The 19,598-nt window shown below is 35.1% G+C and overlaps 1 protein-coding gene and 1 long non-coding RNA gene across 6 annotated transcripts in view; one reads left to right on the top strand and one right to left on the bottom strand.

Moving 5' to 3' along the window:
* Positions 1–3,499, top strand: part of LOC126830640 (uncharacterized) — a 42,118-nt gene extending 38,619 nt beyond the window's left edge. For all 3 annotated transcript variants that reach the window (XR_008788513.1, XR_008788512.1, XR_008788514.1), the window contains exons 10-11: positions 288–394; positions 977–3,499. This is a non-coding gene — a long non-coding RNA (uncharacterized LOC126830640). The remainder of the gene's footprint in view (positions 1–287; positions 395–976) is intronic.
* Positions 3,500–15,439: 11,940 nt separating this feature from the next.
* The window catches only part of LOC126830306 (glycogenin-1), a 280,407-nt gene continuing 276,248 nt past the window's right edge, over positions 15,440–19,598 (bottom strand). For 2 of the 3 annotated variants that reach the window (XM_050560679.2, XM_050560693.2), the window contains 2 exons: positions 19,119–19,315; positions 15,440–15,996 (listed from right to left, as the gene is read on the bottom strand). In XM_050560679.2, coding sequence (XP_050416636.1) covers positions 15,897–15,996; positions 19,119–19,315 — 297 coding nt within the window. In that variant the 3' untranslated portion in view covers positions 15,440–15,896. Of the gene's footprint in view, positions 15,997–19,093; positions 19,316–19,598 lie in introns of all 3 variants that reach the window. The other variant, XM_050560685.2, reaches the window with a different exon arrangement.

The raw sequence follows: 19,598 nt of genomic DNA, 5'->3' as shown, positions 1-19,598 counted from the left end.
TATCAAGGGCCATAACTCTGGCAGTAATTGTGAACGATCCGGACGGACGGACGCGGGCGACGACAATATACGACCACATTTCAATGTGGGCGTATAAAAACCAGAGAAGTGAGGACTTCGATATTTATGTATATCTAAATATGTTTGATATCATTACTCAAAGGGGTCCACGATCTAATTATGAACTCTTTACAATTAGAAACCCGAAACATTTAGTACGGTAGTACTAAAAGATAATGCAGTTTTGTATAAAAGATAATATTATTAACAAGTTTTATTAATTATAGGTATTGCAGTCATCACACAAAAACAGATGTAAAAGGAGTAATCACAAAAGATGAGAATAAAGAAAAAGATGCAATTGGCATAAAAAGAACAAGAGCCAGCTATTTAGGTGGTCAAATTTATCGTTATATATATTTTTTCATTTTGCTGTGAAAATGAAGTTCAAACAACATTTAATGATTTTTTGAAATTTTCGGGTAATCTTCCAAAGTGCTATTTCTTCACCTTGGGCCACCTGTTGCTTAAATTATTTTGAGCCACTCGGCTATAAAGTAAGTGAGTACGACGCTTGCTTGTTAGCCTATGTCGCGGGTAAGCTCTCGGTATTGGATGAGAAAGTTTGTCGAGATTTTCCAGTGGTGCAGGATGGAGGGCTTGACAAGGACAGCTGTCTAGCTGTTAGGATGGACGAAAAACCGAAGTCCCATTTTCACATCAGTGTGCAAGCAAAAGATCCCTTGATTGAATTCAATATAAGAGTAGGCCGTAGCGCCGCTTTCTGGGCAAAATTTCCCTCATCACACTGTATGACGTATGTCTGTCTTCATTAGGACGAATAGCGCATGTACAAAGATATACAGCTTATTTTACTTCTTATTATGTCGTGTGCTTGGAACCACCGTTGCACACTGTTCACGCTATTGTTAGTGTCTTACATTTTAAAATTATCAATTTTTGAAATGTATTTTAGAATGTGATGAAAAAATGGAAGCAAAGATGAGAAAATTAGAAAGGGAAACACACAGCTGCAAAGATAAAAAGAATTTAAATAAGTTCTATGATACTTTTGCCGGAATGTTTTTTGCCATTAGGCCATGTGGCGTGATCGTTAGCTGCACAGAGATGTACACACATGAGTCACTCACTCAAGCTTTTATATTTCTAAGAAAAGTATTTTGTAGAAATACTGAAACTTAGAGGTTGATGGAGCAGAAGCACTAATAAAATCAGTTGACTATTTAGTCGATATCTTTCATGTAAATAAACACACAAAAAAATGTTGTATGCCCTTGAAGATTAATGATGAATGTGAATTTCATCCAAAATTAGAGAAGTTTTCTGTTATTCACCTGCTCAAAATATTATGGGGGAGATTCCACAGCTAGGTCCACAACCTTGATATACCATATTTTTACGCTATTTGAGAACAAGGGGCGGCCATTTTGTCTGTCAGTTTTGGGCCGATTTCCACGAAATTCGAATTCACCTTCCTTAGGGTGTAACGGTGATATACTAAAACGTTTTTTTAAATCGGATAAAAATTATGACCACTATAGGGTCCACAAGCTAAAAATGCTATTTTTCATACAATCAGGGGCCATAATTCAGTAAGTTACAATCCGATATGCACGAATATCGAAAGGAACCGAGATCTTTGGGTTATAAACTTACATTTCAAAATCAGAAGAAAATTGTGACCTCTAGAGGGTCCACAACCTTGATATACCATATTTTTACGCTATTTGAGAACGAAGGGCGGCCATTTTGTCTGTCAGTTTTGAGCCGATTTTCGCAAAGTTCGAATTCAACCATCCTTAGGGTCTAACGGTGATATACTAAACCGTTTTTTTTTTTAAATCGGATAAAAATTATCATCACTATAGGGTCCACAAGCTAAAAATGCTATTTTTCGTACAATCAGGGGGCCATAATTCGGGAAGTTACAGTATGATATGCACGAATATCGAAAGGAACCAAGATCTTTGGGTTATAAACTTACATTTCAAGTTTCATCAAAATCAGAAGAAAATTGTGACCTCTAGAGGGTCCACAACCTTGATATACCATATTTTTACGCTATTCGAGAACGAGGGGCGGCCATTTTGTCTGTCAGTTTTGGGCCGATTTCCACGAAATTCGAATTCACCATCCTAAGGGTGTAACGGTGATATACTAAAACGTTTTTTTAAATCGGATAAAAATTATGACCACTATTGGGTCCACAAGTTAAAAATGCTATTTTTCGTACAATCAGGGGCCATAATTCAGGAAGTTACAGTCCGATATGCACGAATATCGAAAGGAACCAAGATCTTTGGGTTATAAACTTACATTTCAAAATCAGAAGAAAATTGTGACCTCTAGAGGGTCCACAACCTTGATATACCATATTTTTACGCTATTTGAGAACGAGGGGCGGCCATTTTGTCTGTCAGTTTTGGGCCGATTTTCGCAAAGTTCGAATTCAACCATCCTTAGGGTCTAACGGTGATATACTAAAACGTTTTTTTTTTAAATCGGATAAAAATTATCATCACTATAGGGTCCACAAGCTAAAAATGCTATTTTTCGTACAATCAGGAGGCCATAATTCAGGAAGTTACAGTCCGATATGCACGAATATCGAAAGGAACCGAGATATTTGGGTTATAAACTTATATTTCAAGTTTCATCAAAATCAGAAGAATATTGTGACTTCTAGAGGGTCCACAACCTTGATATACCATATTTTTACGCTATTTGAGAACGAGGGGCAGCCATTTGTCTGTCAGTTTTGGGCCGATTTTCAGGAAATTTGAACTCAACCAACCTTAGGGTGTAACGGTGATATACTATAACTATAGGGTCCACAAGCTAAAAATGCTATTTTTCGTACAATCAGGAGGCCATAATCCATGAAGTTACAGTCCGATACATGCCAATATCAAAAGGAACCAAGATTCTAGGGAGATAAAACTATATTTCAAGTTTCGTTGAAATCGGATAAAAATTGTGACCTGTAGAGTGTCCACAAACAATTGTAGGGTGTAACTGTGGTATCATACGATCAAGGGCCATAATTCTGGAAGTTACAATCCGATATGCGTGAATATCGAAAGTAATCAAGACCTTTGTGATATAAGCATGTTGGATCAAAATCGGAAAAAAGATGTGGCCTCTAGAGGGTCTACAACCTTGATATACCACATATTTATATTTTTGTACGACGTGCCATGTCAGCAATCCATGACTGTGGTTTTCAACTTCTTCAGTATCCACCCTACTCTCCTGATTTAGCTCCCTCAGACTTCTTTCTGTTTCCTGCTCTGAAGAAATGTCTTTCCGGTAGGCATTTCCCATCTGACGATGACGTCATTGCCGCTGTGGGTGATTTTCTACACCCCCAAGACAAAGACTTCTACAGAACTGGAATAAAGGCTCTGCAACACCGATGGCAGAAGTGTATTACATTGAAGGGGGGGCTATGTTGAAAAATAAATGCATTTGATTTGAATTTCTTGTTTCTTTCTGTGTTAAGACTCACTTCTTATCAATCACCCCTCGTAATAATGAATAATTGCTCCACCAATTCCCAGACATTCAGCAATTCGTCGTGGCATGCTCCTAATCAACCATCCAATCACGATTTGGGGCAATCTGACCCACTGCTATTGCAGTGCCACAGCAAATTCTTGCAGTGTTGTCAGTTGACGTTGATGTCGATGAACACGTCTCCCGATCAAATTAAACGTCTCCCGATCAAATTAAACGTAACACACTAAAGCAAAGATATGCTCAACAGTAAATCTTATGGAAGAACCGATAGGAAAGCAAACATTGATAGATAAACCAGCACATGTCAGTTTTCATCAACCCTTTCTTGAAGTGTCAAATTTGACAACAAACCCCTCCCACGTGTATGGCGCTATTGCGTGTCGCATGTGCAGCTCAGTGGTTCTGTTGGGGCGATAAGTTCTTCATCTGTGAACATACTCTCAAAGCATGTCAAGTGTCTATGACTATTTATCATGTCACAACCTGCATAGGTATTTGCATTTCAATATCCCCTACTTTTTTTAAAGAGTATATTTTTAAAAAAATACATCAGTTATCTCCCTTCAGACGGGTGACCGTGAAACTCCACTTTGGGCACAAAGCAGCAAGGCTTCTTAAATTCAACTAAATTGTTATTTTGTGATTCCAAAATCAACATTTTGGAGTTACTGGGTGTTATTTTGGAATTATTGGCCGGGGAAAGATTTTAAGGGTCTTTATCTGCCACTGCTGAAGGTTTTCGCACTGAAGGATCCACGATGGCTCAGTGAGTAAGCTGCTGGCTTACTAACTGGGAGGTACGGGGCTCAATACCGGGTTGGCTGAGAAAGTTCCCTGGAATATTCCAGCGTGGTTACGCCCAGGGCAAGGATGAACAACTGAGGTCCCCTGCACACATTGGCGTGCGCATAAAAGATTCCTTTACAGTTGGAATTCGATTGCTGTCAGGGCCAAATGCCCCTCATAGTACACTGTATGGCGTTTCTTCATTAGACCAGTTGGTTCAGAATGTAGGAGGTGAGAGGGGATTACATTGGGTTACCAAGATGGTGAAATTTAAAGGTGACCTCCCAAATTTGAAAAGTACCTGGTAACTGGCATTGACTCTAAATTGGAATGCATCGTATAGTAAATTATATTACATTATAACTCTACTATTGGTGAATTTAGAGAGAATTTTGTGGTTACTTTAGTCGTATTTAATAGCCAGTTGATATTTGCAGCGAATTTCGTTGCTCTCCATTTCACAATAATAATCATTCAGCTTCTAATACTAATAGTCCTGAAGGATTGGGAGTGGACCAAGTAGTGGAATAGCCGGCCTTCTGGCGATATTTATCTATACAGTTATACATCGGGCTATATACCCAAGACTCGACTCATTGTCACTTGCATATAATATGAGTCACTGAAACTGTGGGAGGGAAAACCTAAGACTTACTCATTGTCACTTGCATATAATATGAGTCACTGAACCTGTGGGAGGGAAAACCTAAGACTCGACTCATTGTCACTTGCATATAATATATGAGTCACAGAACCCAGAGATCTGCAGCGCAATCCTCCAGAACATTTGGCTACCTCCTTTCCGTTTAGCGGTAATATTTTTGAAAATCTGGCGAATCTATATGATTTTTAAATTCTTTTCTTCACTAAGGTAATGCAATGATACCTGTTTAAGTGGTGTACAGGTGAAAATCTAAACATTATACTTTCTATTAACCAATTTATTACTGATAAAACAATCCATCATCACATCAACAGCTTAATAAACAATATAATAAACAGAATATAGACTATAATACTGGTGGAACAAGCCAACAGTGAGGCTGATGTCCCCCGCCGAAATTGCAAAATAAATAGATGACACATATTAATTAATCGCACATTTATTTTTTTCACTAAGTTTCATCACTCTCTATCAGATAGAATCAAGATTATCTTGTCCCAAACCATCGACAAATGAAATCGATTAGCTCTGCTTAGCTTCAGCTCGAAATGTTAATTATTGAACTCAGTCAAGACATTCACCTAATGAACATCTACATATACATCAAGTTTAAACATTCACCTAATAGACACCTATGCCAAGTTTGAACATTCTACCTCAATTAGAAGGAGAGTTATTGTGTTCCAAAGTTTCTACCAATCAAATTGCTTATCACTCTGCTTACCCTCAGCAAAAAATGTTCATTATCGAACTTAGTTAAGGTATTCATATAATAAATCTATACACCAAGTTTCATCAATCTCACTTAATTAGAACTAAAGTTATCGTGTCCCAAAGCATCAACCAATCAAATTGCTTATCTCTGCTTACCCTAAGCGGAAAATGCTCATCTTCGAACTCCATCAAGGCATTGACCTAATCAACACATACACCAAGTTTGAACATTCTAGCTCAATTAGGAAGAGAGTTATCGTGCCCCAAAGTATCAACCAATCAAATTGCTTATCTCTGCTTACCCTAAGCGGAAAATGCTCATCTTCGAACTCCATCAAGGCATTGACCTAATAAACACATACACCAAGTTTGAACATTCTAGCTCAATTAAAAGTTATCGTGTCCCAAAGCATCAACCAATCAAATTGCTTATCTCTGCTTACCCTAAGCGGAAAATGCTCATCTTCGAACTCCATCAAGGCATTGACCTAATCAACACATACACCAAGTTTGAACATTCTAGCCCAATTAGGAAGAGAGTTATCGTGTCCCAAAGCATCAACCAATCAAATTGCTTATCTCTGCTTACCCTAAGCGGAAAATGCTCATCTTCGAACTCCATCAAGGCATTGACCTAATAAACACATACACCAAGTTTGAACATTCTAGCTCAATTAGGAAGAGAGTTATTGTGTCCCAAAAAGTGTGACGGACAGACAGACGGACGGACAGACGGACAGACGGACAGACAGACGGACGAACCCATTTTAATAGTCCCCTGCTTTCTTCGAAAGGCGGGGGACAAAAAGTTACTTTGACTCTTCAAGGGACATTCAACCAAGATACAAGTAAAGTTACATAATATACTTCTGTAATTCTCTAACAAGTTTTTATATTAGGTTTCTATAATAAATTTTTATAGTTAAGTATTCAGTTTAAAACACTTTTACATTATGGTATATTAAACAGGCATTATGTAGAGATAAATCTGCCTATTGCAGGTCTTTCTTTGGGTCTTATCTATTATAAACTATAAAATAGACATTTATTAACATGACAAGACCATAATCAACTCTCGATGCCATTGGATGCCTCCAATTTTAAGTAGATTACAACGGTTACAATCAATGGACACATCTTGTCAAATTTACAACTATTGATAACTTCGCTAAAAATAAAGTAATTTGTATGAAATTTTTAATGTATTCATATTTTGCATTATCTACTTTTGAAATATTACAGCGAAAACGGCCAGCTCTTTACCTAAAACTTACATAATGCCCCTTTAACAAAATAACTGAGATTGCCAGTCAATTCACATGACTCCCTAAAAACACATAATTACAGTTTTAGATAAATACAAGTACTAAATAAATCTAAATACCACCAAAATCAACAAAGTGTGTATACACTAATCATGTTCTTGATCAAAAGATTTTTACAATTACATACACATATTTTAAATTTCAAAATCTATAACAAACAAGTTCAACATATTTGTCCAGAGTATTTATAAACATAAACAACCAATGTAAGGCCCCACCAAGTTAAATTTTAGTTCTTTGGGAACACTTATTAAATTGTTTTTTTTTCTATTTCTTGCAGGAAAAAAAGTTTAAAATAGGCCTTGATCATTCCTTCTTTTCGAAAGCTCTAAGCTACAAATTTTTAAGCTTGACATTTAAAAAAAATAACATCATTCGTGTAATGATGCATGTATTTCTAAATCCTGAAGAACTGAAAATCATATTGGTTGGCCTAAGTTCATAAACTAGTTATTAGATACTTTTTTTAGTTTTATTAGTTAATTCTGTTTTGAAATATAATTTGTTCAAAAGGAAAAAGTATAAATATTTTCCTTATATAGTTGTTATGGATAATATTCTACCAGAGATTGTGTCCATGCCTTTTTGTTTTTTAAAAATTTGTCCAGTGTCCATAAAACACCAATGAAAAATCAATTCAATTCAATGGCTATTGAACATATTTGAAGAAATCCCCAAATTTTGTGAAAAAAATAAACCCACCTCAAATTAAATCTAGGACTCTGTCTTATGAACAGCCAAAGAAACCCACGGAGCTTCAAATGTTTTTTCTCTCAAAACCTCTGACCTATATGATGTCTACAAGATTTCATTAACAATGGCAACTGATTTATACAGGATGTACCATTAATCAAAATGTCAAAAAAGTTCTTTCTCTTACGACCAGTCAATAAAATCTACAAAAATTCTCAAAACTGAGTGTTCTGATAATAGGGGCCATATATATACTATTTTTTTTACACACCTAAACAATTCCATCCGATTTTAAAACTTTTTTCTGAAAACCCTTCAAGATGTTGTTTGTTTACAATGATGACTTGCAGACAGAAAATGGGGATGACAATACACAACCACACCATGAAACTGTTTCGCCTGTATATGCCAGACATGTCCTACACAAGTTTGCTAATGATCGACCAGAAATATGCCCAATCAGACATCACAATACGATTAATCATATCCAAAATTCCTAAATATATGTACTTTACTGCGGGTTATAACTATTACTAATCCCGATTGACCCCTGTATGATGTAACACACCTACCTTAAATGATTAATGACTTAATCTGTCTTGATTGACTTCCTTAATCTAAGCGATTTCCTTTATATCTTAATCCTGACAACAATTTGTGGTTTCTCCTTTGTCAGACATTTTAATCCCCTTGATGTTAAAATTAGTAAAAGATTATTACTTCTGCAAGTAACTTGTAAGCTAAACTTTAAAAAGTCATTCAGTTCTCGATCTAAGTAATTAGTGCAAACAGTATTTTTGATAATCGCGTAAATATACAAGCTCGATAATTATTCACAATAATTTTTATCTGTAAACATTTCCCGTCGAAAGAATTGGCTATGTGTTCCCAATCATTTTCCATTTACTGGACAACAAAATATTCTGTAGGCTATAAACATATAAAAGATAGGTTGCCAGGCAACAAAACATGCGCCTGCAGCAGCTAAGTCGCCCGGGCAGTCAACAAGAGTTGTCGTATATTTTTGTTATTTTGTCGGTAATGAAAAATTTACAATACACTCAAATCTGATTAAGAGTAACAACTCATTAAGTAATCATCAGAAATCAGTAGAATATGTTTAGCTTTTAGTTCTGCCCAATGCTAATGTACAAATATTATGGATTTAGTTGTTCAAGTTATCAAAAATCATTGAAAATCAATAGAAGTTTTCGTCTCATGACCTTAAACACGGTGTATCAATTTAAAATCAATCTAATGATAGCTTTGGCCTGTAGGGCATCCACAAATGATCAAGAGCCATAACTCTGGCAGTAATTATTGAAGGTCTCATGACCTTAATACTGTGTATAAATTATTCAAAGTGATCCAGGGGCGTTTCCAGGAATTTTTGCAGGAGGGGGTTTGCCAGGTTCCTGAGACAATGTATCCCCCTCCCCCCCGCATGGTCTCTACCGTCATTCTGGCGTATATACATACACATTGATCTTTTTAAAAAAGAGAAATCCAACATCCCGTTTGACGTCAGTTTTTATTATGAATTAATACGATGACATTGTGATTCAATTTTATTGATGCAAAGCATTAATTGTGATATCACACGTCTATATCATTATCTTGCGCTTCGAGTGTCCATCCTGTCGCACCAATCTGACGATAAAGGAAAAAGGACACTTTTCTCATAAAAAAGGTTGTTTTACAATTATCAGAATTCCTTGAAAATTAATAGGCTTTAACCCAGGTTTCAAATGATATTTTAATGGAAATTGATAATAGAAAATGTACATTTATTAGATTTATCTGCGGCTTTCGACACAGTGGACCCTTCCATTCTTCTACGTAGACTTCAATTTAAATTCGGTATTTGTGGCTCTGAATTAAATCTTTTAGAAAGCTATCTTGTGGGTAGAAAACAGTGTATTTTAGTTAATTGTAAATCGTCGTCTGAATCTGTTTTGTCATCTGGGGTTCCCCAAGGTTCTGTTCTTGGTCCGATTTTATTTACCCTCTATATTGCACCATTAGGTGATATTGTCAGAAAATATGGTCTCAGCTTTCAGTTGTATACCGATGATACTCAATTATATATTTCATTTACACCTAATGGTCCATCTTCTTTCAATTTATCAAAATTGCAAATTGAGAACTTCATTAATCAGAAAATGGATGTCAAAGAACTTTCTAAAATTGAATGATGATAAAACCGAATATTTGTTATTAGGCTCAAGGGATCAATTAGGTAAATTTGCACATGATAACCCCCCTGTTGTAATTGGTAATTGTGATATATTTTCACCTAATTCTGCTTGTAATATTGGCGCAATCTTTAATAGTTTTATGTTTTATGGGAGCTCAAGTAAATAATATTTGTAAATTGTGCTATTTTAATATCAGAAATATAGGTAAAATACGTAAATTTGTAACTGTAGAGGCCACTAAATCACTTGTTAATTCTCTGGTCACTTCTCAATTAGATAACTTTAATTCACTTTTAGTTGGTTTACCTTTAAAGCTAAGCTTATAGATAAATTACAAAAAGTACAGAATACTGCAGCTAGACTTAAGTTACTTTAACTAAGAAATGTGACCACATAACTCCTGTTATATATAATTTACACTGGTTACCTGTTAAATATTGAATTGATTTTAAGATTTTATTACTTACTTTTAAATAATTTAGCTCCTGTTTACCTCTCAGATCTTTTAGAATTTTATACACCTGGCCGAACATTACGTACATCAGATAAACTACTTTTAAAGTCCAAAACTTTTCAACTAGTCTCTTATGGTCAGCGCTCTTTTAGTTATCAAGCAACTGTTTTATGGAATTATCTACCATTTAGTTTAAGATGTTTTACATCTCTATATTCTTTTAAAAGATAGGTTGCCAGGCAACGAAACATACGCCCACAGCAGCTAAATCGTCCGGGCAGTCAACAAGTGTTGTCGCATATTTTTACTTCCTTCGGTAATGAAACATTTATAATACACTAAAATCTAATTAAGAGTAACAACTCATGAAGTAATTATCAGAAAACCATTAGAATTTGTTTGTTTTTTTATAAAGTTCTGCCCCATGCTAACGTTTAGTATACAAAACTTTTAATATCATGGATTTAGCTGTTCATGTCATAAAAATTCATTGAAAATCAATATACTTGTTCGTCTCAAGCTCTTAAACTCTGTGTATCAATCTGAAGTCAAATCTGGCAGTAATTATTGGAAATCGCTGAAAATCAATGGGCTTCTTCGTCTCATGACCTTAAACACTGTGTATAAATTTAAAGTCAATTAACTTTGGCCTTTAGAGCGTCCACAAGATTTTTTGAAGTGATCAAGGGCCATAACTCTTGCAGTAATTATCGAAAATCGCTGAAAATGAATAGACTTCTTTGTCTCAAGACCTTAAACACTGTGTATAAATTTAAAGTCAATCAGATATTAACTTTAGCCTCTAGAGCATCCACAAGGTTTTTCAAAGTGATCAAGGGCCATAACTTTGGCAGTAATTATCTGAAATCACTGAAAATCAATAGGCTTCATCGTCTTAAACACTGTGTATAAATTTAAAGTCAATTTGATATTAACTTTGACCTGTAGAGCGTCCACAAGATTTTTTTAAGTGATCAAGGGCCATAACTCTGGCAGTAATTATCGGAAATCGCTGAAAATCAATAGGCTTCTTCGTCTCATGACCTTAAACACTGTGTATAAATTTAAAGTCAATCGGATATTAACTTTGGCCTGTAGAGCATCCACAAGATTTTTTAAAGTTATCAAGGGCCATAACTCTGGCAGTAATTATCGGAAATCGCTGAAAATCAATAGGCTTCTTCGTCTCATGACCTTAAACACTGTGTATAAATTTAAAGTCAATCGGATATTAACTTTGGCCTGTAGAGCATCCACAAGATTTTTTAAAGTTATCAAGGGCCATAACTCTGGCAGTAATTATCGGAAATCGCTGAAAATCAATAGGCTTCTTCGTCTCATGACCTTAAACACTGTGTATAAATTTAAAGTCAATCGGATATTAACTTTGGTCTTTAGAGCGTCCACAAGATTTTCTTGAAGTGATCAAGGGCCATAACTCTGGCAGTAATTATCGGAAATCGCTGAAAATCAATAGGCTTCTTCGTCTCATGGCCTTAAACACTGTATATAAATTTAAAGTCAATCGGATATTAACTTTAGCCACAAGCAATTGTGGACGCCGGACGGACGGACGGACGGACGGACGGACGCGACGACAATATACGACCACATTTCAATGTGGGCGTATAAAAACAACTTAAAACACATTTATTTAATCAGGCTTTTAACTGACTCTGTATACAATCGTTAACATGTCCATAATCTTGTTGTTTATTTATGATTACATTGTCACTTTGTAAAGGGCCATAATTCAGAAAGTTACAATCTGATATGCGCGAATATCAACAGGAACCAAGATCTTTAGGTTATAAAGATATATCAAAATCGGATAAAAATTGTGAATTCTAGAGGGTCCACAACCTTAATATATATTTACAATATTTGTGTATGAAGGGCGGCCATTTTGTCCGGCAGTTTTGGTCCCAGCTGTCATTAGGGTGTAACGGTGATATATTCAAACGGTTTTTTTTCAATCGGATAAAAATTGTGACCTCTAGGACCACAAGCTAAAAATGTCATTTTTCGTACAATCAAGGACCATAATTCAGGAAGTTACGACATCCGCAAATTTTGAAAGGAACCAAGATCTTTGGGTTATAAACATGTATTTCAAGTTTCATCAAAATTGAATCAAAATTGCGGCGAGATGATTTACCCAATATTACCCAATACCACCTCCTTATCACCACATATTACCCCAACTACAACATAATGATGCATAATGGACAGATCACTTGATTTTTTTTTCAAAAATAGAGAGTTATATCGCGTGAAATGTACTTCAAATGTGATACCAATGTCCGGCTGTTATATTTGCCTCCCTATATCACGCAAAACAAGCAAATAATAACCCAATACTACCATTACTTATCAAGCACTACCAAATACTACTCAATATTATCAAATAACAACCTTATATTGTCAAATAACAGCACATTAGTATAATTACTGCAACTAATATTTGATAATTTGCAGTTATCTCCCTTTTCAACCGATAAATAAATTTTAGATTGCTATTTAGATTAATCACCTTCTTTAGCTTTGCCGTTGGGTTTTCAAGACGATAAACTATTTCAACCCCTCCATGGGTATCGTCAAGTGGTGGCTATAAAAAAATTTATTACAGATCAGATGTCCCGGACATAGTTATTGTTTTCATTGAATTAACACGAGGCCATATTATTCAATATTACACTTTAAAGCATATTTTTATCAACACATATACACAAGAATAGACAAATATTACTTGTTAAAAGAATATCAATATATAAAATAACATATAAAAGTTTCCCCTCGTATATAATTCTAACGGACTTAAAAATTAATCAACGGGATTAAGATTGTTGATTGGGTAATCAGGTTTGGTTTTGTTTGATCATCAAAGAAATCGACAGAGATGTAAATGTTTAAGCAAATTAGTGAAAGGGAGACTTTACATCAAAATTGTTTATGGCCATCTTATATAATAATATAGTAGTTAGCGCTTTTTGATTTAAGGATATATAATGATTAAAATATACACAACAAAATACTCTTTTTTCTTGTTTTAACTTCGTTGCTTTGGAAACCAACTGCAATGAAATGAAATGGAGTTTAACGTACTGCAAAGCCAAAGAATATGATTAACCTGAGTAGTAATGAAATATCTAATTATCAATTGTAAAGGGAAATAACTGGGTAAACATTTAAATTTTCTGCAAAATATCGAATAGTCATTGCAGTAATTACACTAATGTGCTGTTATTTGACAATATAAAGTTGTTATTTACTCATATTGGGTTGTATTTGATGAGAATTTAGTTGTATTAGGTTATTATTTGCTTGTTTTGGGTGATATAAGGAGGCAAATGGAACAGCCAAACATCAGCATCACATTTGAAGTACATTTTCCATGATATAACTCTCTACAACCTTGATATACAATATATTTACAATATTTGCGTACGAGGGGTGGCCATTTTGTCCAGCAATTTTGATCCGATTTTCTTGAAATTCTAACTCAACCATCATTAGGGCGTAACGGTGATATATGCAAACGTTTTTTTTAAAATCGGATAAAAATTTTGAACTCTTGAGGGACCACAAGCTAAAAACGTGATTTTCTGTACAATCAAGGGCCATAATTCAGAAAGTTACTATCCGATATGCTCAAATTTTGAAGGGAACCAAGATCTGTGGGTTATAAACATGTATTTTAAGTTTCATCAAAATCGGGTCAAAAGTATGACCTCTAGAGTGTCAACAACATATACCACATATTTTTACACTATTTTGCTTACGAGGGGCAGCCATTTTGTCCGGCAATTTCGGTCCGATTTTCACGAAATTCAAACTCTAAAAACGTGATTTTTCATTCAATCAGGGGCCATAATCCAGGAAGTTACAGTCTGATATGCGCAAATATCGACAGGAACCGATAGCCTTGGGTTATAAACATATATTTCAAGTTTCATCAAAATCAGATAAAATTTGTGACCTCACATAATTTTTCGTTCAATCATGGGCCATAATCCAGGAAGTTACAGTCCGATATGCACAAATATCGACGATAGCGTTGGGTTATAAACATATATTTCAAGTTTCATCAAAATCTGATAACAATTGTGACCTCTAGAAGATCCACAAACTAAAAACGTGATTTTTTGTACAATCAGGGGCCATAATCCATGAAGTCAGTCCTTCAAGTTTACGAAATAGTGCGGGAGCCATAAAAAAGCTCCCGCTAATTTAAAAATTGCGAAAAAAGCTCCCATAAAAATAGTCTTCTTAATTATATTGCAAAAGTAATTCTACGTTGTATTTATATACTTTAGTTTTGTCTCATATTCTCTTTATTACGTCATTTTAAAATGTCGCATATTTGACAGTTATGACCATCTCCAGACATATTGATAGCGATAATCAACGCATTGCCAATGAGAAAGCCGTACATGAAAACATTTTAAACAACATAATGTTACTATTAGACGTACATCATTCTGAAATTCCCGTGGATATTCTCCATCAACATCCGGCGACATATTAGGCTGTCAAGTAACATCATATTCTATTTGGGAGATAGACCTATATTTTAAGTTTCCACAAAATCGAATAAAAATTGTGACCTGTAGAGTGTCCACAAACAAATTGTGGACGGATGGACGAGGGCGACGACAAAGCGATCCATCTTGCAAACAAATGATCACATAAAATTTATTCAACCATTTTATTGTTCACCTAAATCAGAAAGTTGGTGTCGGATTAAAAAAACAGCAGTATTTATTGTTTTATTTCGGAGGATGAAAAGGTCTTTGGTCATTTGGTGTAGTATTAACAATGAATGTTAAAAGATATGACCGTAATTGGGTAAGGCTAGCCTATATGGGCCCTAGATACATTTGGTTCTTTCACATTTTCTTGTCAGAATTTGGCTGGCTACCAACAGACAGGTTAGTAAACATTCTGACAAGTTAATAAATGTTATCTTTATCAGCTGAATACTTTGAGTTCACAATTTGAATCTATCATGGCTTCCGATGACAATTATTGCATATAAAGTTGAAATAAGCAATTGAAAATTCACTTGTAACATTCTAGTTTTAATGTCTACAGTTTATTATTTCACAGTTTTGTACATCAAATCGATTCCTTTGGATTAAATCTGACTAGTGCGATAGGATTACTAATTGAAATTTTTGGAGTGCTCTGAACTGGTACAGTGGACAATTCTTACTGAATTGTATTTTTCTTTCCATTTTTATAGAATAGAAAACCCAGAGGCAGACATAAAATTATTTCTTGGTAAAATCTGGAACACAAGAGCTATCTTTGTCTACGGAGACACACATTTTTGTGAGCGGTTTAATTCAAAATATCAATAGTATAAAGATCATCTGATTTGTAGCACTCGAAAAATTCTGATTTGTAAAGCTATCAGCGGTGTTAGTAATTTGATATCCTACTATTTTCTCTGATCTCTAACCCCTCTATCAGAGCAGACACTGTTAATCCCCAGTTATGAAGTGATTAAATGATGTAAGTTATTGTTCAGTAATTGTGGAAGAAAGGATTGATGTTAGTTCTGTCTCTTTTACTGAGGTGGTATTATCTGGCTCTGAAGTATTTGTAGCTCCTGTGAGTCTGAAAAAAAAAACCAAAGACAAACATATGCACATGCTCTCACACAGTTAACAACACAAAAGGTGGAAAGGAGGGGATTAATTAATTTGTTAAGAGTGTATTCCTTTGATTAATGTACCAATGATGAATCTGTACATGTAATGGTGCAGACAGGCTGAGATGCTCCTGGTTTTAATCAAATCATTTCACTTTTGGAATTAATTGGAGAAGAAAAGATAGGTTGCCAGGCAACGAAACATACGCCCACAGCAGCTAAATCAAATGGGCAGTCAACAAGAGTTGTCGCATATTTTTACTTTTTTTCAGTAATGAAACATTTATAATACACTAAAATCTGATCAAGAGTAACAACTCATTAAGTGATTATCAGAAAATCTCATGACCTTAAATTTAAAATCAATCGGATATTAACTTTAGCCTCTAGAACGTCCACAAGATTTTTTGAAGTGGCAGAATTATCAGAAATCGCTGAAAATCAATAGGCGCATAAAAAAGGTTTTGCTCGATGAGTATGCCATTCTCCACTGTTTTAGCATTTTATCCAGTGGTTGGTACAACAGCACCCTAATATTTGGTGGTCTGATTGACTGTAAGGTAGTTAATAAAAGTTTGCGGAACATTTCAATGCAATTCTTTTGACAGTGCATATAGTAATCATTTTGTCAGGCATGACCCTAAGTCTATGTCAATTCGATTAGCAGAAACATTGCTTGAAGTTAAACAGATATGAGATTGATTTGCTGTAGTCACAGACACAGTCAATCAATGCAATATAAGAAATCTGAAAAAGGCACACCTCTGTTAATTCCTCCATTTGCAAACTGTAGAGTTGCTTAATCTATAAAATGATAAAAATTTCAGGACAGACAACAAACAATAAAGATATTGTTGGGACAATAAAAATTTCAGCACTATAAAGAAATAAGTAAAGTACAGATGACTGACTAGAGTTATCTGCTCTTTTGTATGTTTAGTTGTTAATTCAAGTCCATGCATTTAAGTAAAACTGTTCATTGTGCAGCATTTACGCAACAAATATATGCCCACCAGCAACTTTGTGGTTTCCCTATGATAAATGGTTTCTTATCTTTAAAGCATTTGTGGTAACAGAGATGTGTTAATACGTCTCTGATGCAAAAAACTAGATCTTTCATCACGACACTTCATTTGTACCACTATTTTCATGGTTGTGATTTATGATGGGGGGGGGGGGACTTTGCCTAGATCCTGGACCTTACATACTGACATAACAAAAATAATTTGGAAGATTACCCATGTTAAGTTAAGTGCTCTGGTGTACTTTAGGAGGTATCTGCTAATAATATACTTTAAGCCACACTCAAGCTAGACTTCAACAAAATATCTCCAAATTTCTACTGAGAAAGGAACAATCCAAGCAAGTTGTATAACAAGGGAGCGGTTGTCTCACCAACAATTTTTTCAAAATCTTTAAATGGCATAATTATGATTGTCAACAATAAAGATAGTGTTAATAAGATTTTAAAATTGATTACAGCAGAAGCTTGTGATTATTAATAAATTTCAAAGAAGCCTACAAACTTTCCAGATATATCGTAGTTTAATCCTTTGATGTCAGATTTTACTTTGGGTTGTACCTCTTTAAGACGGAACTTTGTCCAACACCAGATCGTTTAGAAGGTGGTGGAACAAAGGCTTTCTTAGAGCTTACAGCAGGGGGTTCAGCCTGAGCAGAGGCTGGGGATTTAGAAGCTAATTGAACAGTAGGAGCTGCAGATTTAAGACCAACACCATACACTGAGGTAGGTTTTGATTTTGTGGGTGATTCTACTGATTTTACATCTTTTGGTAAGTGTCCTTTTGGCTCAGATGCAACAGTCTTGCCAAAAAGTGAGGATGGCTTCTGTTCGGGTTTTATTGTTTTGGGAAAGACAGAAGATGATTTTGGATCAGGTATGGGATCTTTAAAACAAGGAGTGGACTTCTGTTCGGGTATTATAGTTTTAGTAAGGAAAGAAGGTGCTTTGGGGTCAGGTATGGGAACTTTAGCAAATGGGGACGATTTCTGTTCAGGTTTTATAGATTTAGGAAGAATAGAAGATGCTTTTGGGTCTGCTAAAGGATCTTTAGCAAATGGAGACGACAACTGTTCAGGTTTTATAGTTTTTGGAAGGACAAAAGATGCTTTTGGATCAGATATGGGACCTTTAGCAAATGGAGATGCCTTCTGTTCAGGTTTTATAGTTTTAAGAAGAACAGATGTTTTTTTTGCGTCAGCTGGTTTTGGTTCAGGTGTTGGAGCTTTTTCTGTTGTGGTTTTTGATTCTGCAGATGTAACTTTACCAAGACCTGTTAACGGTTTGCTTTCAGAAGAAATCTTTGCAGCTTCAAAAGGTAATGGAGCAGTTTTGGCACTACCATATTTGAAAATTGCTTTTGGGGCAGTGCTTGCTAGCTCTACATCAGCAGTTTTAGAAATAACTGATTGTGGGATGGTAGATTGTTTGTTGGGTTTAGATGGTGAAGTATCATCACTCGGCAGTGCTGACAACGATGCTGAGACTTGTGTTTTACTGGGTGGTGAAGGGCCCTGTTTTTCAATGGGAGGACTAGACAATGGTGTTAGTTCTATTGTTTTACTGGGTGGCGATGACAACAATGGTTTAGCAGTTTTCTTTTCATTACTTGTATCCTCAGTCTCTAACATAGCAGATGTGTCGCCAGTTGTATAAATGGAAGATAACGTAAATGTTGAATCAACATCAGATAACGAAAATGTTGAATCAACATCAGATTCAGCTTTTGTAGTTAAAATATCTGACGACAGTATTACATCATCAGGCTGCAATGCTGTTACATTGGGCAGGTTAGTTAATCGTGTGTCTGACAAGGATAGGCTAATCAAAGGCGTGTCCGACGAGGGCTGTTCATCAACTTGGATGAAAGCCATTTCATTAGCAGATTTATCAACAATTTCAGCCGATTTAGAGTCATTGAAGACAGATGTTATTGCAGAATCTATGATATTTTGTGCATATTCTGAAGTACTGATAGGAGAAATTTTATTCTGATCATCAACCCGATCAGATGGTGGAAGGTAATTTACAATACCACCAACCTCACCAGTTTCATTTATCACTTGCCTGGAAGAAACAGGACTAGGTGATCGTTCCACAATCTTGCTATCTAATTTACGTTTAATATTGTCAAAGCTATCGACTCCCATGTAGTCCATTTGACCACGTTCCCAGGCCTGTTTTCGATCTACTTCATCCATATAAACAATAGATGGTCTACCAGCCATGACCTGTAAAGAGGCTAACTCTCCTACAAGTCCACCCTGCAATGATAAAAAATGTTTAAATTATATAATGTATTACATAATAAGATAACATAAATAAAATACATCAAATATTTTACAATAAATGTTATCTCTATAATTACAGTTTTAATAACATATAATATAAAGTGATCAGATATGATCATTTAAATAAAGCTTGCCAGGTAAGGTAATGTACGGTAATGTATATTTAGCAATAATCGTATACATCGTATACTCAAAATCTATGGGTAGGGTATCATCTTTACCCCGCAAAACATTAAATAAATCTAACTCTAGTAAG

The sequence above is a fragment of the Patella vulgata genome, chromosome 1 (genome assembly GCF_932274485.2).
Source record: "Patella vulgata chromosome 1, xgPatVulg1.2, whole genome shotgun sequence".
Classification (NCBI taxonomy): domain Eukaryota; kingdom Metazoa; phylum Mollusca; class Gastropoda; family Patellidae; genus Patella; species Patella vulgata.
Note: the sequence above shows the minus strand (reverse complement) of the source record. Positions and strands in the feature narration are given on the sequence as shown.